Source organism: Peromyscus californicus, unplaced genomic scaffold, assembly GCF_007827085.1.
Source record: "Peromyscus californicus insignis strain IS unplaced genomic scaffold, ASM782708v3 Scaffold_4__1_contigs__length_199733344, whole genome shotgun sequence".
Lineage (NCBI taxonomy): Eukaryota > Metazoa > Chordata > Mammalia > Rodentia > Cricetidae > Peromyscus > Peromyscus californicus.
Genome location: NW_026294562.1, coordinates 115,133,345 through 115,159,656, shown reverse-complemented (window position 1 = coordinate 115,159,656; position 26,312 = coordinate 115,133,345). Strand labels below are relative to the sequence as shown.

The 26,312-nt window shown below is 37.9% G+C and overlaps 1 protein-coding gene across 4 annotated transcripts in view; it reads left to right on the top strand.

Moving 5' to 3' along the window:
- Nox4 (NADPH oxidase 4) overlaps positions 1 to 26,312 on the top strand; it is a 142,995-nt gene that overhangs the window by 19,615 nt on the left and 97,068 nt on the right. For 2 of the 4 annotated variants that reach the window (XM_052762963.1, XM_052762961.1), the window contains exons 3-6: positions 16,784 to 16,894; positions 18,020 to 18,104; positions 23,418 to 23,515; positions 25,422 to 25,449. In XM_052762963.1, the coding sequence (XP_052618923.1) occupies positions 16,784 to 16,894; positions 18,020 to 18,104; positions 23,418 to 23,515; positions 25,422 to 25,449 (322 nt within the window). The remainder of the gene's footprint in view (positions 1 to 16,783; positions 16,895 to 18,019; positions 18,105 to 23,417; positions 23,516 to 25,421; positions 25,450 to 26,312) is intronic. The other 2 variants (XM_052762962.1, XM_052762964.1) reach the window with 2 other exon arrangements.

The window sequence follows — 26,312 nt, the reverse complement described above, 5'->3', positions numbered from 1 at the left end:
AGGCCCTTTAGATTCTCTGGTTTTAAAAAATATGTTCTACAGCAAGTGATGTTGACAATACGGCAGGGGAAAAGACCTCATATATACTCCTAATGGGAATAAAAATTATTGTAGCCTCTATAGATATCACCATAGAGGCTCCTCAAAACAACAGCAGTAAACCCAAAACTAGAGCTACCATATAATCTAGCTATATTATTCCTCATTCGCAAAGCTATCTGCACATCCATGTATAGATTCACTAGTCACAGTAACCAATTATGGACTCAGGTTAATATATATTAACAGATGACTAGATAGTGTAGTATGTATACACAGATGGTTATTCAGCCATAAAAAATAAAATCATTTTGTCTGCAGGAAATTGGGTGAAACTGGAGATCATAATGTTAAACAAAGTAAGTCAGACTCATAGAGAAAAATGCTGTTTCTTTCATATATATGGATTCTAGATATTGTTTTAGTTATAGAAACGTATAACAGGGACAATTAAGGAAGAGGAATAAGGATCAGTGTGAATGGAGGGGAGATAAGAAGTTAAGAGGGGGCACATTATGAAAGTACATTGTTTGCATGTCACCATGAAAACTTTTTATTAATAAATTTTTTATTCATTTTACATACCAATCACAGATCCCCCTCTCTTCCCTCCTCCTGCTACCCCAGCCTTGCCCCCAGAACCTCCCAATCCCTCCTTCTAAAAGGTAAGACCTCCCATGGGGAATTAGCAGAGCCTGGTACATTCCTCTGAGGCAGGTCCAAGCCCAACCCTTGCATCAATGCTGTGCAAGGTGTCCTCCCATAAGTAGTGGGCTCCAAAAAGCCAGCTCATGCACCAGGGATCGATCCCAATCCTACTGCCAGGGGGGCCCCTTAGGCAGATCAAGGTACATAACTGTCTTGCTTATGCAGAGGGCCTAGTCCAGTCCCATGGAGGTTCCACAGCTGTTGGTCTAAAGTTCATAAATTCCCAGTAGCTTGGTTTGGTTGTTTCTGTAAGTTTCTCCATCATAACCTTGATGCTCCTTGTTCATATAATCCCTCTTCCCTCTCTTGGACTGGACCCCTGGAGTTTGGCCTGGTTCTCTGCATCTGTTTCCAACAGTTACTGGATGAAGGCTCTGTGATGACAGTTAGGGCATTCACCGATCTGATTACCAGGGTAAACCAGCTCAGGCACCCTCTCCACTATTGCTAGTAGTCTAAGCTGTGGTCATCCTTGTGGATTCCTGGAAACTTCCCTAGCACCAGGTTTCTCTCTAACCCCATGATGTCTCCCTCTATCAAGGTATCTCTTTCATTGCTCTCCCACTCTGTCCCTGTTACAGCTTGACCATCCTATTCCTTTATGTTCTCATCCCTTATCCTCTACCCTCTATTACCCCCCTCACCCCTAGTTTACTCATAGAGAGCTCATCATCTACTTCCCCTTCCCAGGGCGATCAATCCATGCGTCCCTCTTAAGGTTCTCCTTGTTATCTAGCTTCTCTGGAACTGTGGGTTATAGTCTGGTTATCCCCTGCTTTACATCTCGTATCCGCAAATGAGTGAGTATGCACACCATGTTTGTCTTTCTGAGTCTGGGTTACCTCACTCAGGATGGCATTTTCTAGTTCCACCCATTTGCCTGCAAATTTCATAATATCATTGTTTTTTACTGCTGAGTAGTATTCCAAACACTTTGCCTAGTTCAATCAAATATGTTGATAAAAATAGAGCGTGGGAAGGAGCTTTAGATTCACAAGTGCACAGATTGCCAGGGGAACACAAGCTTATGGAAAAGAGCAGATCAAGAGTGATTCACTAAAAGGCAATGTATTAATAGGTGGACTCCATCACCAGCTAGTGTGATGATGTATCTTTAACAGCTTTGCCATTTGTAATCAATTGCTAGAAATCTGTTTTATAAAATGGTTACATATATAGTGCTTATGCAACATGCTTACCCTAGGTGTTTTAATCTGTCTAACATTAGAAACATTAAATGTTCAATGATATGTAAACACCCAAAGAAATATGTATAATCCATTATCATATGTACAAGCAATGGGGTATCATAGTAATTAAGATTAAAGTAATTGAGGGATATTTAATATGGGAAAATATATTTAAGAATGATATTTGTTTAGCTATATACAGCCATTTGAATTTAAAATATAATTGTTTATTTTGAAATTTTAGTATAATTACATCATTTCCTCCATACACTTGTAGGAAATTAAGGGTTAACTTTGTTTTACTTATTGAATAAAAGGAATTAAGATTGACAATTCAAAAGACTGTATACTAAAGATACACAACCCAATTAGTTATATGTATATACTGTGAAGTAATCACTTAAGTCAAGCTAATTAAAATGTCTGCCAACTCAATAAAAAGAATTATGCTTTTAGTAAAGTTAGTAGCAACATAATTCCCCGACAAATCCGGGCTAATACTGATCCCCTTCTATGGGTAACTCAGACATAATTAACTTATAATATTGTCCTTGTTTACAAAATTTCAGTTTTTAAAAACTATATGAGGTTCCATAGGCACCAAGTTCTCTCCTCCTAGTTCCTTCTAGTCTATTCATTGACAGTAGACATTATTAAACACCAATCCCTTTAATGACCACTTCTCAGCCTAAAATGCACTTACTCTGTGTTATATGTGGTCTGAATACATGTGACCTACCCCCTTCCACCCCATACAATGATGGTTTTACGAATTGAGGCCTTTAATTGATGAGGCAAATAGGTCAGAAGAGTAGAGCCTGTGTGACAGAGACTAGTGGACATTGTGTAAGGAGAGAGAAGACATGTCTATGAGGAAGTCATCCTTACCTGACACCAGGTTTGCCTTAGTCATGGATTTTGACACTCCCAGACCTTTGAGATTAGAATGCTTGTTCATAGAGAAATAATGTATGATACAGTGTCACTTAGGCAGGATTTTATATCCTGCCTGCATTTTAAATCCTTCTTTTTTAACATTTCACAAACGTCCTAAAATCTAGGATCCTTTCGGGGTTCTAATTCTTTCCTGAGGGGGTGTCTTGATTTCTTTAAGCTGTTATTTTCCAATATGCTGAAGAATTTCACCTTGAAGACTAATGCTTCAACAAATAAACTTGTGTGTGTGTGTGTGGGGGGCAGATCAAGCAGTCTATAACAACAATTTAAAGTATTTATAATATTAACATGACAGCACAGGAGGAGTTCTCAATTAATTTTGTGTCTCAGGAACCTTGGGACAAACCGTGAACTAAGGAAATCACACTGCCCTCTAGTGACAACTAGCTTCCTGAGCTGTGGAAACTCTAGAGTGCACGTTTCAGGATGTGGATGCTCTTGGAGTCTGTGGCAGAATAGTGACAGAATAGAAGCAAGTAGACTTAACAAACATACCGATGTAGAAGGCTACTCAAGAAGGAAGGAGGTGAAATATTTTCCTATGACATTTTAAAATGATTCTTCTCGGTTTTCCTCACTCTCTCCACTGTTTCTGGATGTGTGAGTTTTCTACCCTGTGAACTGAGGGGAAAGTTTTGGTTTTAGGTTTTCTTTTATTTTTTAAAGCAAGTATATTCAGGAAACATATGTGAGGAAATGAATCACTGGTAAAATTTCCAGTTGGATTTCGCATCATAAGGAAGGAAAAGAATTCCAAAATAAACTCTGTCCTTCCCAAAGGGACATTTAAAGTCACTTTGATTTGAATTGCTATGTAGTTTAATGTAAACACAATAAATAAACATTTCCAGACATGCAGTGACTAGAAATGAGGAAGTATACAAATTGTTTTTATAAAGTATTGCACCCCAAAGGAAATAGAGATAATTTATTTGTATTTTTAACATCCTGGATTTTTGTGTTGAATTAGATCTTAGTTTACATATTTCAAGAGATGTTGTTATCTTGGTATATTAATATTGCAGATAAAATAGCTGTCTATAATCCTTTGGGTTAAAATTTTCCTACCATGTGCTGATGCCAGATCAAAAGAAATAACAGTTAAACATTTCTCTGAAGGCTCAGTTAAACAACAAATCTATCACTCGGAAATGATAGTGACTTTTTTGATTGAGGTGAGAAAATTGTATTTAAAGTGTTCAACAATCAGTCCAGAGAAGATAATGTCTATGTGTCCACTCAAGTATATTCACTGAACTGTATCCCTAAGTTTTTCTAACTTCTGACCTGGAATAGTCTGGTGGACATATTAATTACTTTTATCTTTCAAGGAAAATTGTTGCTTTTTTTGACAAATACAACTTACTATCCCATCACCCTTTGAGATCAGTATTTCATATGTTGAAAACAACCCTAGCTCAGCAGAGTCAATATTTTGCTAAGTGTTAATTTGGGACCCTCAGGGGCATAGACAAGAAACACATCTGCTTTATGTGTATTTCTTAGTATTCTTAATGGAGACTCATTTGATGCCTACTTCTTGACAAATGTGCTGATGGGTCCTCATCTTTTATTCTTGTGAGTAGCACTACTTAATCTCGGTGATGCTCTTGCCAGAGTATGGTTTACACCAGTATCTGAAAACTGTTTCATCAATACCAAAGAGTACTGAGTTTCCAAATATGTGTTATACAGTGTGATTGTGATTAAGTTGTAAGAACAAGACAGAGGTTATCTGTGATGGGAATCTATCAGTGATCCAGAAAATAATGTTCTTGTTATGAATATCAGCCCTTCATTAAGTTCTTGTTATGTGGCAGGTAATGAATTAAGTTCTTCCTCTATATAGTTTATTTTCTTTATTTTACTTTGTTATGTTTTGTTGCTGCTGTTATTGTTGGGAGTAGAGTTGAAGCAGGATTTCATCACACAGCCTAGGCTGGCTTGAAACTTGTTATGTATCCCTTACTTCCCTTGAACTCACTACCCTCTTATTTCTGCCTCTTAATTGTTTGGATTATAGGCATTCAACACCATTCATCGCTTCTTGTTTATTTTAAATGTACAGAATCTAGTTGCTGTTGATCCTCAGTTCCCAACACAGTGTGATAGTTTAGGCATGGTGCTAATTTATGTATTTTTGCTCACTAAAGTTCTAATGTAGATCCATGGGTGCACTTACACTTGCAAATGAATTTATATCTGCATACTTGTGATTCTCTTACCATGAACATGTGCTTTTCTCTTCATATCTTGCAAGTGATTCCTATTATTATGAAGCTTGGGTTCCTTGTTTCACTGCTATTGAAACAAAATACTTATGTCTCATATACCTACTTACTGTATTTTTTTTAAAGATTTATTTTGAGCTTTTAATGTTTTGAGAAACATTCATCTGTGCAGAATGTTTATATATATGCTCATCACTGCAGCATATACACACACACACACACACACACACACACACACACACGCACGCACACACACACACATGCGCACACTCACAAATCTCTTGAAAATTTACTTTGTTTCTGATATTTAAATCCTTAGCCATCCAAAAAATAATGATTTGAAGTAGAGATCTATTCTCCCATTTTTCTCATATGTATAACACATTTTTCTCATCATCAAATGTGTTCTTCCTTTGCCACAAATCAAACACACAATTCATATCAGATGCCATAGATAAGTACACTTGTATATGTATCTTTGTTTTGTTCCTTTGGTAATTTATCTACCCACAAAAATAACTCTAAATTACTGCAACTTTGTAATAAATCCCTTTGTACAGAGGTCAAATACTTCTTTCTCTGTTAGTTTTTACCTTTTGTGATTGAGCTTTTGTGCATACATTTTAAAGTTAGTCATGTTGTAAAAAACAAAACAAAACAATATACTATTGGGGTTTTGATCGATATTTCATTGAGTTTATAAATCAATTTGTAAAAGATTAGCATCTACATTTGCCTTAGTCGTACCATGAGGAACATAGTATATATACATCCACTGACATCTTCTTTTACATCTTTATATTGTTTGCTTTCATATTCAATTCTTACACCTTTTGTCAAGTTTATTCCATGGTAATTAAACAATTATTGATTGTGTACAATAAAGTATTAAAATTTAAAAATATTCATTGTTTACCAAACACATTTATGCTGTCCTGTAGCAGAGCAATTAGCTTTTTGAAATACTAAATGAATGGCCAGCCATTGCAGTTCATTTGCTTATATCTTATATTAATTAGTTATGATGCTTTATCTTTGTAATTAATTTGTCACTAATTTCTAAATATTTACTTATTTTTATTATATATATGTATGTGTGTGTGTGTGTGTGTGTGTGTGTGTGTGTGTGTGTGTGTGTTTTACCTATATGTATGTGTAATGTACTGCATATGTCCTGGATGCTCACAAAGTCCACAGGAAGGCTCCAGGTCCCTTAGAACTGGAGTTATGGATAGCTGTGAGTGAAGATGTGAGTGCTGGGAACTGAACCTAGGTCTGAGTCCTCTGAAAGAGCAGCAAGTGCTCTTAACTGCTGAGCCATCTCTCCAGTCCCTATTTTGTGACTTATTTGGCAGAATCTTAGTGTTATTTTTGTATCTTTTTTTTTAAAAAAAATTTTGATAATTCATAGGTACTATATTTACATAATTTCCACCCTTTCCCCTTTCCAACTGCTCCCTACTCACTCCCAGCTTATTACTTCTTCTGCCATTATTGTCTTTACACACATATACAACCTACAAAGGTGCATTTAGTGTTTTTTATGCCCATGAGATAGGGCTGGCCACTTGGGATTGGTTAAAGAGCCTCCCTATTGGAGGCTCTTCCCTAGAGAAGACGGATTCTTCTCATTCTATAGCCATTGGTTGCCTGTAGCTCTTTATCTAGGGGTGGGGCCTTGTGAGGGTTTCTCAACTATGTTGGCAGGTCAGCTTGTCTGCTCATTATTTAGGTCTGTTTACACATTCATATTACTGAGATTCACGGGTGCAGCATCCTTTTCATGTCTGAGAGACACTATCTCACATCAGGCATCCTGGTCCTCTGCCTTGTACAATCTTAATATCTCCTCTTCTGTGATGTTCTCTGAACTTTAGATGTGTTGTAATTGTACCAGTGGTAGTTGGGCACCCCATGGTCACTTGCTTTCTGCATTTTGACCATTATGGATCTCTGCAAACACCATATTTCCATCCTCTGCACAAATAAGCTTCTTGGACAAGGGGTAAGAGCTACCCGTGTTACTTTGGAAACTTTTAGGCTTAGAACTTTTCCTATGAAATTAATTACTAAAAAGGTAAATATCAGATATGGACTTTTATGATATATCTAATCATATTGTTTATTAACTGGCTACCACAAAATAATAAATAACACCAGAGAATGGCATATGAAACTAGTATGCATTTTAAAATATAGAGAATATAAAGTTCATTTTATCAACAGTATAATTAACTTAGAACTTAGCAACAAAAATATTTAAATCCATTACTTAAATAATTTAAAATTAAATAATCTTGAAGCTGGTATGTTTGTTAGGAAAAGAATTTCTATTTATTTATTTGCATACTTTAAAAAAAGGTGTCCAGAAACAACTGATAATACCCTGATGAAAATTGACTTATTATATTTCCCTGTGTCAGTTTTGTATTGCTGTTTTAAAATTTACCACCAACAGAGGGGCTTAAATGACACATATTTATTGTAGCATAAATCTATAGGTCAGAAGTCTAGCAGAATTCAATCAGTTCTTTTACTCTGTAATTATAAAAGCTGAAGTGAAAGTATCTCCTTGTTGAGAGGCTCTGTGAAGAACTGCTTCTAAATTACTGAAAGTATTGGGACAGCACAGTCTCTCCACGGTAGGATCGATTTCATCTTCTTGCTTTGCTGATGAGGGATGCCCTAAAGTCCACAAGCATCTCATTACTATTGCATGTGATCTGCAGCATGTCAGAGTCAGCACGTCCCAGTGCATGAGAAACTCCCACACCCCTTTCTTTTCGATATCTTTTTCTGCCCAATGTCTGTCTATCCCTCCAGTGGAACAAAGTTCTGCTCTCTTAATTCTCATGTGGTTAGATGACATTCACCTCAGCAGTTTAGGATCTTCTCCAAATTTTAAGTCTATAAGCATAATTTATCTATAAAGTCAATATGGTAAGTGGCATAAGTATTTGCAAATTCCAGTAATTAAGTCATGGGAACTAATTTGTGTGTGCATGTATGGTGAGGAGGACTGAGTAGTTTTCATATTTATTTGGAATTTTAAAATAATGACAATCTTCTGTCCAGTCTAATAACTAAGTAAGCAGGAATGCACAGAAAATTCTACTCTCTTCCCCGAGGCAATACAGCAGAGTGTGAGAACAGTTACATTCTTACATAATTCCTCTTTTTTTGCTCCACTAAAAACAGTGTTTTAGATTTATTTACTTTATTTTATCTGCATGAGTGTTTTCCTCATGTATCCCTGTCCTCCAAGTGTGCCCAGCACCCGAACTTGTCAGAAGACCTTGGATCCCCTAGAATTGAAGCTGTGGATGGTTGTGAACCACCGTGTGAGTGCTGGAAACTGACTCTGGTGCTTCGTAAGAGGAACTCTTAACTACCAAGCCATTTCTTCAACTCCTCTCTTTTCATTTCTAAGGAACATTGGGGTTCAACAAAGAACTGAGTAATGTGAAAAATGTAATATATTTTAGGGAATTCTTTACAGTTTTCTTCTCATTTCTTCCTGCTTTCTCTTTGTCTTCTTTCTTACCTTCCTTCCTTCTCCTTTCTTTTTTTCCTTCCACCAAAAGCAGAATACATCAAATGTTAGAAAGAATAACATCTATAGAGTAGAAAATTCCTTGTATTTTTCAATAATTTGTGACTACTTTCCATACAAGATGCTGCCCTTTTCTATCACTGCGGATGAGTAATGCAAGCATCAGAAAGCAGAAATGACTTTCCCATACCTGGGAAGAATTTGTCATAGTTTTTAAATTCTGACAATTTTGATTTCAAGGCCTGAGACTTATAAAAATATCCTCTACTTAGAATCTATTCTTCCCTCCTCTGATTTGTCTCACAATCTTACTGAATTTATGTATGTCCTTCTAGACTAATTTCAGTCTTTTAAAAACCCATTAAAATAAGCCTCCGTGTTGATTTATGTGACATATATTTACTTGAATTTATCATTTATTTTTACAAAAAGAATCACTTCACAGAAGATTTACTTAGGGTTGATTCAATGGATAGATTTGCTTATGAATTCTGGGGGTTACAATAAGGAAGTTACAACAGTTGACCTGTGTATGTTCCTGAAGTTTGTAGCTTTAAAAACATTGTATTTATTCTTTATGTGTATATATTACTGCATTTCATGTAGATGGAGAGATGGTATCTTCTGATAGTAGTGGAACTTTCATTGACTATTCGAACTACAGTGAACTTACCAATGTAAACTTACTTTTAGATATTGGTGAAATTATTAAGGCCACTCCACGTAGTTAAAAGGAAGATTTATTTAGTGGATAACTTACAAATGAAGGGATAGGTAGGTCGTGGGGTCTGGGGAAGGTGTATCGCAGTCCAGTGGTGTTCTCTGGAGCTCTGCTCGGTCAACCTCCACTGTCAAGAGTCCAGGAACCGAGAGAGCGCTCACCCATTCAGATCTCGGGTCCCCAGGTGCCTCCCTTGGCCCTGCCTTGTAGGTGTGACAGTTGCCAAAGCCTCAATGGGGGTTGGAACTTCCAGATCAAAGCTGGAATGGCTACCCACTACACTTAGACACATATATCATGAGTAAAGAAACCATGAAGCATTGCAACCTAATAGTAAGATGGCTATCAATGCATGGTTTGCGTGTGAAGTCAATTAAGTTTCGCGTTTACAGAGCACTTCCATCGTGTTAGGCTGAGGATAAACTTCTATGAAGACCAGACCTTGCTTCTGAAAAACAGTAGTCAGGAACAAGTCAGTGATGTAATCCTGGAGTTGAAAGCCAGGTATAAGGAGAGATTCATTGATGTAGAGGTAATGTTTCTCTCTATGAATGGCTTTATGAGAATCAAGGCAATGCAGGGAAACTTGAAGCTTGATGTCTAGTTAGACACACATCCATTTATGAGTGTTAACTAAAGAGGAAGTGATGCTGACTAGGACTGTAGTAGTAAATCAGAACCCAAGAATGCAGTGAAGCACACAGGCTCGGTGGGAGAGGAAATTCAAGATCTTGACTTGGCTAGTGAGTTGTACTGGCAACTGAGGCATGATGTATGTGGCTCATGGGAACTGTTGAAGCCAGCTTATTCCATTTCATGGTTTTCCTCCCATAGCCTTTGATGCCTTTTTTTTGTCATGTTTTTTTTCCCCTTTTCTATTTTAATAAAAAGAAAAAAAAGAAAAAGGTTATAACTAACAAAAGAAAAACTATATACAAAAGTACAATGACTATATACAATATATACAAGTAATAAATGTCTAAACAATGTCTAGCCATTTGTATTTGACAAATTCAGAGAAAATAATTTCATTATCTATCCTATTTTGTTAAGTCCAAAATGTATCTAATTCACTTTCTATCCTAATTAATCTTCAACCATAACTAACTAACCTTCAACTATAACTAACTAATCTTCAACTCCCTCAGAGACCCAAGAAGGAAATAATATTAGCTAACAAAAATAAAAACAGAAAATGCATGCAAGCAACTTCCAAAAAATTTGTGAGTTGACAGAAACAGCCAGCTGCCTAGACAGTCACCTGAGGTTTCTCCGCAATGCTGGGGCATCATCTTCAGCCTATAGGCTTAGCATATCTGACAGACTCATTTGTGAAGTAGGATGTACACAAGGTCAACAGTTCAACCTCACATTGGGTGAGAGCAGTCCATGTACCAGAAACACCTGAATTCCACTAGTGTCATGTCATGATTCAGGATATTAAATTCTGGAAATTGTTGTTGATTTTTTAATTCAGCTGTCCATTCTTCTTGGCTGTGTATATATGGCTTCATCTCAGCATCCCATTCTTCTCCACATCCTCTGTCAAATGCCAGTTTACTATTGCGAGGCGTGAGCTTAGTTACTCTTCAAGAATAACTGTTTCAGCTGCTGTTCCATTGCACATCAGAAGCCATCGGCCCCGCCTATTCAGCTGCCTTCGAAGAAAAGGGCACTGTACCTTTTCTGAATTGTGAAGGCCATTTCAGGGATGGTGCCATATTGTCCTGGCCTCAGAAGATGCCTTTTGATAAAGCCATAACCACACTTGTTTTGGCAAGAATCAGTAGTCCTTTGTTTCATGTCCTGTCTGTCCATTTTGTCAGCAGTTGATTCGAGGATATTTTGTTGTCCAGTGGCTAACTTTTGCCACAATGAAAGTTAACTCCATATGCAGTTTCTTCAATGCCCATATTTTCTCTGAAGTAGATTGGTACTGCCAGGAGCCGACATGCCTCATAATCATAACAAAAAAGAAAAATTTTCTAAGTTATTAAAACATTTTAAATGCCATATTCTGTAGATCTCTGAAGGGTTTGAAGATGACCTGTCTAAAATATATCTGCTCAATTTTTAAAACATATCTAATATGACTACAAGTTCTATTGTAATGTCTAACTACTAACTTTCATTTCTTTATATCCTAATAGTTGGTAATAATAACATTCAAGGATCAGAAAATTGCATTGTTAAATGAACAGTATAAGTACAATTAGAAATATACATATAGCACTTTCTAACAATATCAATTTCAATATATATAATTTGTATACAATATAAAACAATCCAATCCAATGTAAAATATTTAAAACTAGTAATTGTCTTTTTCTTCTTCTTTCTTTCTCTTTTTTTTTTAAACAAGAACCTTAAATCTAATCAATCTGCTTAGCCTTTGTCCTAACCCTTGACAACAACTTGTAACCAACCCCCTAAACAATGAAAATTATCCCAGACCCAAAACCCATTAAAAAGACCAAAAAACCACCCGCCCCACACCACCTCTTTGGGAATGTGGGCGTCATATTCTTAAAATTGCTTCCTGCTAGGTATGGGCAAAGATATCTTTATCCTGAAAGAAAAATTTTAGGTTAATTGTCAAATTCTAGGAAAGGTAACTATGTCCTTCATTATCCAGTCTGTGTATAATGCCAAAGTTCAGGGTTTATCTCAAGTCTTTATTCAAGTAGTCTTTGAGACTGGATCATCTCAGCTAGTCATCTCAAAATTGCTCTGAGCACATTGTAGTTCAAAGCTGATCTGTAGATGATGTTTGTCAGCTTAATGATGTTATTATTGTCCACGTGGAATTGTTGTCGTTGTGGGGCCCCAACTTCTTCCTGGAGACTTCAGTTGATGTTAGGCCTGGCCGTGATTTCCTGCAGAAAACTGATAAGAGACTCGAACACAAAGACATATATATGCAGCTAATTGAAACCTTTTTTCTAGAATTAGTTAGTACTCTATATGACCATTCATATCTTTTTTTTTTAATTTATTTTACAATACAATTCAGTTCTACATATCAGCCACGGATTCCCTTGTTCTCCCCCCTCCCGTCCCCCTCACCTTCCCCCCCCCCCCCATTCCCATCTCCTCCAGGGCAAAGCCTTCCCCACAGACTGAGGTCAACCTGGTAGACTCAGTCCAGGTAGGTCTAGTCCCCTCCTCCCAGGCCGAGCCAAACAATCCTGCATAGGCCCCAGGTTTCAAACAGCCAACTCATGCAATGAGCACAAGATCTGGTCCCACTGCCTGGATGCCTCCCAAACAGATCAAGCCAATCAACTGTCTCACCCATTCAGAGGGCCTGATCCAGTGGGGACCCCTCAGCCATTGGTTCATAGATCATGTGTTTCCATTCATTTGGCTATTTGTCCCTGTGCTTTATCCAACCTTGGTCTCAACAATTCTCGCTCATATAAACCCTCCTCATTCTCGCCAATTGGACTCCCAGAGATCCACCCGGGGCCTAGTCATGGATCTCTGCATCCAGATCCCTCAGTAGTTGGATGAGGTTTCTAGCACAACAATTAGGGTGTTTGGCCATCCCATCACCAGAGTAGGTCAGTTCGGGCTGTCTCTCGACCATTGCCAGCAGTCTGTTGTGTGGGTATCTTTGTGGATTTCTGTGGGCCTCTCTAGCACTTTGCTTCTTCCTATTCTCATGTGGTCTTCATTTACCATGGTCTCCTATTCCTTGTTCTCCCTCTCTGTTGTTGATCCAGCTGGGATCTCTTTTGTCATGTTTTTAACATGGGATGAAAAGACATAGTCTGGGTACAGAATTTACCTCTTTCAATTTCTGTGGCTTTGGGCAAACTACATGACTTCTTCAGATCCCTTAATAAATCATCTGCAAAATGTGTGGAGTAATTTCTTTCTTACAAAGGTTTGAAAAGTTCTTTTTTTTTCTTCATTGAACTACATATTGTGCATCAGATGATCAGGCAGGGATCCTAGCTGCTCTTCTGTATACTGTGTTAGCTTTAAAGAGGTGAGGTTGTTGTCACTTCATGGTTTATGTGTATTTGGAATAATTCCTTCCATATTTCTTACGAAAATTAAGTTTTGAAGTTAAATTTGGTCATACATTTGGGGATGCAAATTTACTTGTTATAGTTTAATGGCTGCCTTCATTTCTTACCTCATAAGCAGCAGAGCTTAGCTAAGTAGTTTAAGACTGTGGTCCCCAACCCAGGTTGCATTGTTAGAGTCATCTGGAAAGATTGCAGAAACGGTTATCCAGATGCTGCCCCAAGCCACAGAGCTGAGAATTCCTGGCTGAGTAGCTCTTATGTTGTAACAGATCATCATCTATGAGGTGGTAGAGTTGATTTGAGGATCAAAGTAAAAAAAATGTTTTCCAAAGCAACTGATGCAAAGTGATCTTAAAGCATTTTAGATTATGCTCTTAGGAACATAAGTACACACTAAAAGAAACAGGAGAGAACAAAGGAGGTCAAAGGCAACAATATGTCATGTATTGAACAGAGCAAGAGAAAAAGTCTGCAAGAAATCCCATCTCCACCATACCATTTAGTCCATTTTAATGAATATGTTCTTGTGGTTTTCTCCAGGACTACAGAATTCATACCTCAGGCATCTCTAATGATTAAGAACAGGAACAAGGACCGTCTTATGAATGGCAATGGCAGGCACTATTAGGAGGGAAGACATCTAGGTCAGCTTTCTTTCTTTCTTTCTTTCTTTCTTTCTTTCTTTCTTTCTTTCTTTCTTTCTTTCTTTCTTTTTTGATTAGTAATGATGGTGGTTTTTTCCCATCTTTTTTTAATTTAAGAAAAATTTTTTTCATTTTACATATCAACCACAGATCCCCCTCTTATCCTTGCTCCTGCTCCCTCCCCCAGTCTCCCCCCATCTCGCCCCACTCCATTCTCTGCTCCAAAAGAGTAAGGCCTCTTATGGAGAGTCAGCAAAGCCTGGTACATTCAGTTGAGGAAGGACCCCGCTCCCTCATCAAGGCTGGGCAAGGCATCCCACCATAGGTAATGGGCTCCAGAAAGCCAGATCATGCACCAGGGACAAATACTAATCCTATTGCCAGGGGCCCCTCAAACAGACCAAGTTACACAATTGTCTCCTGTATGCAGAGGGCCTAGTCTGGTCCCATGCAGGTTCCACACCTGTCAGTCTGATATGCATGAGATCCTACTGGTTCAGTTGTCTCTGTAGATTTCCCCATCATGATCTTGACCCCCCTTGCTCATAGAATCCCTCTTCCCTCTCTTTGACTGGACTCCGGGAGCTCCGCCTGGTGCTTGGCTGTGGATCTGTGCATCTGCTTCCATCAGTTACTGGATGAAGGCTCCAGCTTCTTTGGAGCTGTGGGTTGTAGTCTGGTTATCCTTTGCTTTACAACTAGTATCCACTTATGTTATGAGTGAGTACGTATCATGTTTGTCTTTCTGAATCTGGATTACCTCACTCAGGATATTTTCTAGTTCCATCCATTTGCCTGCAAATTTCATGATGTCATTATTTTTTACAGCTGAGTAATACTCCATTGTGTATATGTACAACATTTTCTTTATCCATTCTTTGGTTGGGGGGCATCTAGGTTGTTACCAGGTTCTGTCTATTATGAATGATGCTGCTATCAACATAGTTGAGCATGTGTCCTTCTGGTATGATTGAGCATGCCTTGGGTATATGCCCACAATTGGTATCATTGGGTCTTGAGCTAGATTGAGTCCCAATTTTCTGAGAAGCAATAGGGCAGTTTTCTAAAACTGATTACTTCCAATCTTCATTGATCAGTGAACAAAGTATTTATTGCCTGCTATTTGCTTCTGTGCTTTATTTTAAGCCAAGTTTAAGAGGTGGCGTTTGCAGTGGTTAATAGCATAGGTACTTAAGCCAGAGTCCTTAGCTTGGCGCTTTGGTTCTATAACTTCCAAGTTGTTTTTTGTTGTTGTTATTGTTTTTGTTAGGTAAAATCTTAATATCAGAATGGCATGCTGTTCTCCCATATAGAAGAGATCATTAATAGTAATTACATCCTAAAGTTTCAGGGGAGGGTTAATGTTAATAAATGTAAGTGACCAAACTGTGAATGACCAGCAAAGATAGATAAGTGTGTTTATTAACATCTATAGCATCAATTCTATATAATTCTTCATTTATTCCAGTATAAAGAAATCTTTTAACAATGATCAAATGGAAATGGATTTCCTAAAAAAGCTAAAGCACAATCACACTAAAATAACAAAAATACCCTATGTGTTTAAGCAAATGAATCACAGTTTTACTAAATATGGTCTTATTTCAAATTGGTAATTTGCAACAACATTCTGAACTTAGAGTGTGCTTACTCAAGTGAGCCACGCACAGAAGAGAACTATCATGAAATTACTTATATTGGGAATCTAACAATAGTTGAATTTATAGATTCAGTGGGTAGAATAATGATTATCAGAGCTTGCAGTGGTGGACTGGGGAGGGAAAATATTAGTTAAATATTATTAGTGCATGGGAAGAATAAGTTCTGATGGCCAGTCGAGCACTGTGATGATCATAAGTCAGAAATGTATTATGTGTTTCACAAGCCTGAAAAGAGTTAAATAGTAGTGAGCTTAGTGCGAAGGAATGGTAAGTGTTGATGCAGAGCAGGAAGTGATGCATCTCTTTGTTAGCATAGTTTGGTCGTCTTACGTTGTGTGTGCATATAAATACTTCACGTTGTACTTAATGAATGTGTGCAGTCCTTATTTGTCGTTTAAAAATAAAATAAGATTCAAGAAAAGGTGACTGGAAAGAGTGTTGAAAACATGACAGGACAGTACAAAACTAATGAGAGCGCTTGACACAGGGGATAAGTCCCATCCTCAGGCAGGGGAGTACTCAAGAGAACTAGAGTTTAAGGTGAAGCTGGAAGAGGAATTGAGCTACTGGGGTGAAGAGCTTGGAGACAAATGTGTGTGAATAAGTAGGCTGTGTAGAAATGGAGAGACTTCCAGAGAGAGGGGAGAATACAAATGAGGTTTCTTTTAGAACTCTCCTGAGCTTATCAGTGAATACAGATTCCTGTGACACCTGACCGTGGAGTTGTAGAACACATAGTGCTGAGACCACAGGCATCTTAAAGCTAGGCTAGTGTAAGAAATTGATCCAGAAATGGGAAAATATATTAAAGTGATTGTATCCTTGGCAAAAAGGAGAAAAGTCAGTTTTAAGGCCATTGAGAGCAGAAGGAAATTGTTTTTCCTCAGGGAGCTTTAGTAAGATGAAAGGAACCCTTCAGGATTCTTAGAGGAACTGGTATTTGTCGTGGACCTTAGAGAGCAGGGTGAGACCTGCAACTGCAGGTCAAGGCTGCTTTTCATTTGTACTTGACTCTGTTTTGACCCTTGTCTTGTTTGTTCAGGTAGGATTGTGTCTAAGCAGAGCCTCTGCATCTGTCCTGAACCTCAACTGCAGCCTTATCCTTTTACCCATGTGCCGGACACTCCTGGCTTATCTTCGAGGATCACAGAAGGTAGGGAAAAAAAAAAAAAACTTGATGAATTTCTGTGGCAGAAATCAAGTGTAATGACTACCTGTTAGTTCTGCTGTTTTTATGAACTGATTGTACTTGGAAGTTTTCTTCTCAGTGGTGGTAAGGGACACATGGTCAGAAAGCTACTCTGCAAAACTAGGCCAGGGCAGAGGATTGCAGACATGTCTTTGCTCGTGCTTTCAGGTACGATTTTCAGAACTTCAGGACTCTTATGACTCCTAAGACCAGCTCTCCAATCAGATACTGCTGCTCTATTTTAAGCTTGAGACCCTGAGGTACAGAGAATATGGCTTGACCAAGATCACAAATGAGTGACCGGCAGAGCTAAATGGTTTCAGTGATCTGTGAAAGACGTAATACTGATTTACTCTAGCAAAACTCAGTTGTTTTTTTCAGGTTAGTTACATTTGGAAAGTGTTTATCTTAGTGCAGTCATTTATGGAAATAACATTCCCTAGGTGGCCAGTATTCTTCAAGGCTAGGATTTGATCCCTCTGGCTGGCTTTTGGATTGGCATGAAGAGAAGGAAAATAAGTGGCAGGAAGTGAAAAGTAAAGAGTTGTTGCCTAGTATGAAGCACAGATACTCAAAGATTCCCGGCAATTATTTTTCTACAAAATCGAGCGGGTATTTAAAACCACAGATTCGATTGGTCTCACTTAAAAAAATAACCTTATTTTTGCAGCACAAAGGAAGTCATATATTTTATCAAATTTAAAGATTAAAAAAAATATGCCCGGTTGTCAGACAGTTTCACCTATCTGTGTTCCAACAGAACCACTGCTGATGACAGTTGGGGACAGATGCCAGCACGGACATTTAAGTGCAGTGACATTTGCTTTGAAGAACATAAGATCAGAATACAGTTTCTAATATATTTATCTAACAGCATGTCTTTCAGTTTTTCAAATTTATAGCATACCTTCTCACATTCGTTTGAGTTGCATCAGTGAATAATTATGTCCTAATTCTCTCAGTTTTGACTAATAGACTTGTGTTATATTTACAAATTTTTGATGATGCTAGCAATGATGTAATGAAAAAAATTTGTACATATTTTGTCTGGGTTTATTACTCTTACCGTATTAATTCATTTTTATTTAGGTTCCAAGCAGGAGAACAAGAAGATTATTGGATAAAAGTAAGACATTCCACATAACCTGTGGCATAACTATCTGTATTTTCTCAGGTGAGAAAGCTGAAAAGCATGATTTTATTAGAATTGTGTATTTTACCGGTGTAGAATATTTGATTTTCTTCTGTATGTTTTCACCTACCATGAACTTACTTGGTGATTTTCTAATTATATATGTTAGTCACTCTTTTGTGAATTGGAAGAGAGTTGTGAAGGGAACTACAGAACATGGGTGTTTCTTATGGCATTTTGCATTATGTTGTCCAGGTGCTGAACCCAAGGTCATAATGATTTTCTTGTAAATTATTTCACTTGTAAAGTTTAAAATAAGGAGGCAAAGTATTTCCAAGCTTAAAAGTATTATGGTATGACCCTATGTGAATGAAAATTAGAATGTGAGTTTTTCATTTAGAAATACGATGCTAGCTCAATATATATTTGGCAAGCATGTTTTATATCGATAATTGGGTAGACAAATAGATTTTAAATTTGTGTAATTTTATCTTGATTCATTTCAAGTTAGCAAGTGTAAAGTGAGAAACTTTTAAGAGTTGATTCAATATAAGTTTTAATCTGGAACATTTATATATAATATGCTATGGGTTTGGGCATGTATATAGTGACATGTACCCACCAATACAGTATCATATGGAATATTTTCACTGTTCTAAACATACTCAGTATTCTACCAGTTTGTCTTTCTCTTCTCTCGGACACTATCCTTTTCCTGTCTACAGAGGATTTTTTTTTTTTTTTTTTTTTTTTTTTTTTTTTTTTTTTGATATCAGGTAGCTAGAACCATAGAATGCATTGGCTTTTCTGATTTGGCTCGTTCACTGCATCATATAAATTTAAGTTTCTTCCTATATTTTTTTTTAGCACTTGATGGCTCATGTCATTTCTGAGTTGACTGGTATTTATTTCACTGTCCAGATAAACTACAGTTCATGCATTCACCTACATCCTGGTTTCTTCCAACTTTTTTCAATTATGGCTGAAGTTGCTGTAAAATATTCTGTCTGTGTCTCTGTCGTCTCTGTCACCCTTTCCTTCTCTCCCTTCCTTTTCTGTCTCTGAATCTGTTTCTGTCTCCTGTGTATATGTCATATGTGTGTTTTGTGACTAGAGGGTTATTAAGTATTTTGGGTAAGTGTGAGAGGAAGATAAGTTGAATTTTATCATCCAAAGAGGCCATCCCCCATCAGTGAAACAGAGTTCCCATTTCAGCATCTGATATGCTATGTTCTAGATTTCAGCCATTCTTTTATGAAAGTGATTTACATTATTGCAGTTCATGATACAAAGTGTGAAACATTTTCTTATGCTTATTTATCATTTACATATCTCCTTTTGTGAGGTATCTGTTCAGATCTTTGACTCATCTTTTAATCAGGTAATTTTTTAGATTATTGTTTTAAGTAGTTCACACCTTTAATCCCAGCACTTAGGAGGCAGAAGCAGGTTGATCTTTGAGTTGGAGGCCAGCTTCGCTTGCATAGAGGGAGTTCAAGGACAGCCAGGACTATGCAGAAAAACTCTATCTTGAAAAAGCAAAACAAAAACAAACAAACAAGGAAGAGTCCCGTCTCACGACTTTAAGTCTTTGAAAGTGCTTTTGCCCAGTCTGCAGCATATGTTCTCATCTTTTGAATCTTTCCTGGAAGAAAAAAATTAAATCTTATGTTGTCTACTTTATCAGTCATTTTTTTTATAGATTATTTCTTTGAACTGAGTCAGGATATTAATTTATTGATTCCATGTAATTTCCATAAAATATTAATGACATTCCTCACAGAATCAGAGAATATATGGAATTATAACTTATATGGAAGTGAGAAGAAAGTAAAACAGACTGAATAGCCAAAGCAGTCATGAGCAAAAATAACAAAGATGGAGGCATTATGCTCTCTAACTTAAATTTTGATTCAATTTATTACAAAAGTATAGAAATCAAGAGCAGAATGCAGGGCTTGAGAGGTAGCTTGGCTTCCCAGCATCCACACTAGGTGTGTCACAACTGCCTGCAACTCTAGTTCCGGGGAATCCAACACCCACTTCTAGTTTCCGCAGGCACATGCACACATGTGGTGTACACAGACACACATGTGCCCATAAATATGCGTTTTTTAAAAGAGAACGTGATATTAGCATATAAAAAAGACGCAGAGAATCTCTGAGATGACTCAGTGGGTAAAAGCACGTTCCACACAGGCCTCTTGACCTGAGTTTGACCAGCACCCACAAAGAGAGCCAGAGTTCGTGGTATGGATCAGTCGTCCCAGATCTCTTTATTGCTAGATCAGAGACAAGAGAACAGCTGGAAGCTCAGGCTGGCTAGCTAGCCTAGATGATGCTGTGCAGTAGAAAGAAAAGAGACCTTGCCTCAGCAAATTGGAAGGTAAGAACTGACTCTTGAAAGTTGTCCTTGCACCTCCGCTTATGTGCTGTTGCATGGATGTGCATGCAGACCAGAAAATTGGTTATTTAAAAGATAAAAAGACATATAGACAAATGAGACAGAATAGTGTGCTCAGAAGTAATGCCATGCAGTTGCAGTCAAGTGGTTCTCTACATAGATAGGTGCCAAAAACACAGTGGATGAATAGGAGCCTTGTCATTAAATTATGCTCAGCATACTGGGTCTTCACATAACTCTAACTCCAAATAAAAATCAGCTTAAAAGTAGATTAAAGACTTACATTTTAGATGGAAAGATAAGGGGGTTTGAAAGCCCATCATTTAAGAGTGCTGCTCAGTCATGAGGACTGGAGTTCAAATCCATCTGGTAGCTCACAAAAGCCTGAAACTCCAGCTCCAAGGGATCTAGAACCATCTTATGGTCTCCATGGGCACTTGCTCACACACACAATTGTGCATACAATCATGCAGACATACACATTTGTGGTGGTATTGTGTTCCCCAAAATATTGTACACCCTAATAAACTTATCTGGGGTCACAGACAGAACAGCCACTAGATACAAAGGCTAGAAAATGGTGGCACTCACACCTTTAATCCTAGCACTCCAGAGGTAGAAATCCCTCTAGATCTCTGTGAGTTCAAGGCCACATTGGAAACGGCCAGGCATGGTGACACATGCCTTTAATCCCAGAAAGCGAGCCTTTAATCCCAGGGAGTGGCGGTAGAAAGCAGAAAGGTATATAAGGCGTGAGGACCAGAAACTAGAAGCATATGGCTGGTTAAGCTTTCAGGCTTCTAGCAGCACAGTTCAGCTGAGAGCCATTCGGATATGAGAACACAGAGGCTTCCAGTCTGAGAAACAAGATCAGCTGAGAAGTTGGCGAGGTGAGGTTAGCTGTGGCTTGTTCTGGTTCTCTGATCTTCCAGTATTCACCCCAATACCTGGCTCAGGTTTGAACTTATTAATAAGACACTTTAAGATTCCTGCTACACACATTAATAAGAACAAATAAATTAAAATCTTTAAAAAGAAGTGTAACCTTGAAAATGCAAAAAAACAAACGAATAAAACAATATGCTGAAATCCTACTTTTTCTTTCATTTGTTGTCTCTGATTCTTGTAAAAACATTATTGGTTATATTCATTTGAGTTGAATTTTGGATTCTCTATTCCCTTGTTCCATTTGTATATTTTTCTGCCAGCAACACGCTCTCTTGAGTACTGTAACTTCTTGGCAATTTGAGAATCTTTCTGATTTTAATGCAACCCTTTGTTCATGCCCAACTTGATTGCCTGACTTATAAGTCCTAAAAGTTAACTTCTAGGATATTTGGCATCCTGAGTGTCTCTTGCCTTTATTGGTGGCTAATCCATAGTTCTTGGTTTTTCTGTATGTTATAGTCTTAAGTTTCAGGGGTTATAAGCTTGTCTAGTTTCCAGGCCATGTTTCCTTTGAACCAGTAAACTTCATATGTTATTGTAAACTGTAATGGTTTATTAGCAACTACAGAACATTTATGTCTTTCTTTTTTGTGGCAGACCAGCCCCTACATTTATTTACCCCAGGAACTCATGAGGAATGAGAGATAAGAGACTTAGTTAGAAATAAAGAGGGGGGAGAAAACAGAGAGACAACACAGGATAGACTCAAATGGGTCTGGATCCTTATCCACCAGCCCAGAACTTTATTCCAAAGGTCTATTTATAACAATGCCAAAGGGTGGAATAAAAGACCTCCCCCTTGCGAGTTACAGTCAAGTGTAGACCCTTACAAACACCTGATACTCAGGCCTGTGGCCCAGTCACCTTCTTTTGCAGTCCTGCTCGGTACAGCCACTAGGAAACCTAGTGGGCTCCAACACTTTTCTGTCTCCATCATTTTACAGATAAATTTAAGATTAATAGACAGGCTATAGGGCCAAAGCTGCAGGAATTTCTTTAGTCAGTGCATTCTGATAGAATGTTAGTTTATACTCACTTAAACGACAATAACAGATTGGTGAAGGAGGAGATATGGCAGCCTCATTGAACAGATTATTTGTTCTCTGCTTGCCTGTCTTGAGATAATTTTCTTCCCTGGCTATGACAAAAAGAGTTGTCTCAAACCTCTCGTAATTCCCTGATGCATGCATCTTTTATACGCCCTCAGAGATAGGTGAGCACTGTGTTGGTGGTGTGGTTATAGGTGGGATATTTGTCAAGTGGTGATTACTGTTTTCCCTACTGTTTCTTCTGTGACGTGCCTCTCAACACTTTCCTGTTGAGCTTAAAGAATTAGCTATTGATGGTGAAAAACTTCAGCTGGATAAAAACCATCCAGTAGGCTGCGATTGGGATGGATGACAGTGAAATATATAAGATAGAGTAGGCTGGAGCAATGGGAAAGATGAAGGATGTGCAACACAAACATATCTAGGAAACAGTTTAGTAAACAAATGAATGCTTGTGTTGATAGACATAGAATGTTGGGTAGAGGAGAGAGGGGGCCAGGGAGTAGAGGAAGAAATGGGAGACATTGAGTGAATCCCTAGATCTTGACCTAAATTACTATGGTTATTTTATTCAAGCTTTTTTTTTTTTGGTTTTTGGTTTTTCGAGACAGGGTTTCTCTGTGTAGCTTTGTGCCTTTTCTGGAACTCGCTTTGTAGACCAGGCTGGCCTCGAACTCACAGAGATCCGCCTGCCTCTGCCTTCCGAGTGCTGGGATTAAAGGCGTGTGCCACCAACGCCTGGCTTTATTCTAGCTTTTTAAAATTTAGTAAACTATTTACATTGAGGTGATTTTTATTTTGTGTTTTAGAATAATTTCAACCTAATAGTTCATTGCTTCGATAACTATTGGAGTTTGATCCTTAAATCCTTAATTGTTTATGGAGAACTGTTGGCTTCTAGCCAAAGGGCATGTGTGGAAAGCCCACTGACTTATCCCTGGTGTGGTTCCATAGGTGTGCATGTGGCTGCCCACTTGATGAATGCCCTCAACTTCTCAGTGAACTATAGCGAAGATTTCCTTGAACTGAATGCAGCGAGATACCGAAATGAGGTGGGTGGTCCCTGCCCTTCCATTTCCCTCTCACTTGTCATTAGATAACTAATGAGGGTCTGTGATTTTGACAGAAAATTTGTACCTTGCTGCTCCTTTGAGTGCTTTTAAAATGCAGTTGTCAAGTTGAGTTTTATTCCCTTTCAATAGAAAGTGCAGGTAATTACTATTCTATAGTTTCTCCTGCTGAAAATGGGAGACTGCAGTGTCTACTTTTTATATCCTGCAATATTCAGAAGGTTGCCACTCAGATCTGCTTTCTGACTCCCAACAGCTTTTGTCTAATTCCTCTCAGTTAGCTGAGAGTGTCGACAGTGCCAATCTCAGATAAAAATACTTTAATAACTCGCTTACTGTGCTGGGGGAAAAGGGCACAGCTGTAGGTTGATTATTTGTGGATACTAAAGAATGAATTTATTTGTCTTAAAATGTTAGTGTGTTTTTATGATGACTTTGTTTCCATGAAATAGATGACCGTGAGCCGAATTTCCTAGCATGTGATATCTGACTTAGGGATGCTGTTCTTTCATGTGATCTCTTATTTGATCATGAGTTGAGGTTTTACATGTTGAGCCAGAGCCAGATGCACAGCGCTGTTAGGTCTCTGTTGCTCAGTACATCCACATCGTGTTCAGATAGTCATTGCTTCCCAAGGCCGTGGCTGCAACCAAGCCAAATTGCCCTGTCTTCCGGCCCTTTTGTGGTGAGTGACAGTGACTTTTCCTCTCATTAAATGTTCCTCTCATTCCAGACTCCATTTTCTCTTCCACATACTGTTAGGACTTTCACAGACAAGGCTGCTCTAACTGTTTGTTTGATTCTCTTCCTAAAAGGAAAGAAATGACAGAACACATTGTAAAACTGAATACCTCCAATCACTTTTGATAAATCTCTTGCCTCTAGGATCATCTGAAAACAGCAATATGATTTAATTAGTATGATTCATGGGCATTGCTATTTTTAAAAGGATCACCACATGATTATATACTGTGTAAAGCACTGAGATTCCCTGGAGAATCTAGCTTCCTAGCTTGTCAAGGGACAGCTCTCCATGTCATGTTCTGTTTCTCTCATCTCCACTTCCTGTCCCTATGCTATCCTCTAGCCTTTTCCCACATTATCAATGGTTACTTGTCTCCAGTCCCCACTATAGTTTCCTTGGCGTAGCATTTCCTTTTTTTCTCCTCTTTCTATAATTCATGCCTGTTTAACACCTGTAATAGTTTTCCTATTTTCGTACTACCTATTTATGTTTAGTTGTCCAATATTCCACTTGGTAGTTTTAGTCTTTTTTGGAGGGGGAGGTGGGGATTGAGACAGGATTTCTCTGTATAGCTCTGGCTGTCCTAGAACTCACTTTGTAGACTAGACTGGCCTCAAACAGAGATCCACCTGCCTTTGACTCCCTGAGTGCTGGGTTTAAAGGCATGTACCACCATGCCTGGCCTGTGTTTTAGAAAAATTATTTTTTTGTTGAGCATTGAACACAATGTATTTAAAAGCTATCTTAGTTGTAGAATCAGGACAATAATGAATTTCTAAGCTTACAATCTTCTGGGCAACATAATGAGAACATAATAGGTATTTGATTTTGTATTATAGCTTAAGTTATTGAGTATCAAAGTCATTGAAAAATAAACCACATTACAAACAGCCTGTAATCAGATCAATGATCAGGCCTTCCACCTTAACCAGTGCTTTCTTTTTCTAGGGTGGGAAGACTTCTCTGGTTTTGCTTTTTATAGTGCAAAAATGTCCTGAGACTTAATTGAGTTTGTTACTCACCTTGGAAGATCAGTGCCCTAATTCCTAATACAGGGTAACACATACTGCAAACCTCTTGCAGAGGGTTATGCCATTAGCATTTTATTTTCCAGTCAAATATTTTCTTCTTTTCTTTTCTCAGGATCCTAGAAAGCTTCTCTTCACAACTGGTAAGTTGTTGTTATTGTTTTTCCTTAGATTCACAAGCAAAGGCCTTCGGAAATAAGCATAATCAAGTTACATAAGAGCTGGTACATGCTAAATTACAACATTCCGTAAGTGATGTTAATGGTTTAGCCATGATGCTGCAGTGCCAACTGAGGGAGGAAAACAGAGTTTGGAGCTCGAATAAATGAAGAGTAAAAGTAATCAGTCACATTGGTTTGGTGCACATTCTTTGGCATGTTTTTGAATGAAAACAATGTAACCCTCATGCTCCCTGAAGGCCTGCTTTGACTTGTGGCAGCAGCTGGTGCTGTGAGAGTTAATATACATGTCCTGAGTACCTGCTCGAAAACTGTAGAGGGAAAACACCAGACTGTCGGGGTCAGTGCAGTTCTAATAAGTGAGTCCTTTGGAACTGATCAGCAAGATACGATCTTAAACCTATAAGTGAGAAAGTCATTGAAATAACTTACGTTTTAGGGCTGTGTTACCTTTTCCATTTGCGATTGATTGTTCCTTTTTAAGAATATTCACTCAAGGTCATTCAGGTAGGGCAGTTTGGTGCAATTATGTATTTTAAAGGTTACTAATTATTCATTTTCATATGAATAGATAAAAATAAATAAGGATACATGTACCCATTTTCTTTCTCCAAAAAAAAAATACAAGTATATGTTTGGCTTTATTCTTTGAGAGGCTTTAGTACTTTAAGATAAATAAGGACAATTCATGTAAGCAAGTTTAGAATTTGTGTCCATAAGTGGCTAATGGATTAGAACTTAGTTTAGCTGCTAGCCAAGAGTATGCTAGAGGCCATTCAATGTTTCAGAGATGATTCAATATTTATCACTTAGAGTCCCCTGTGCTG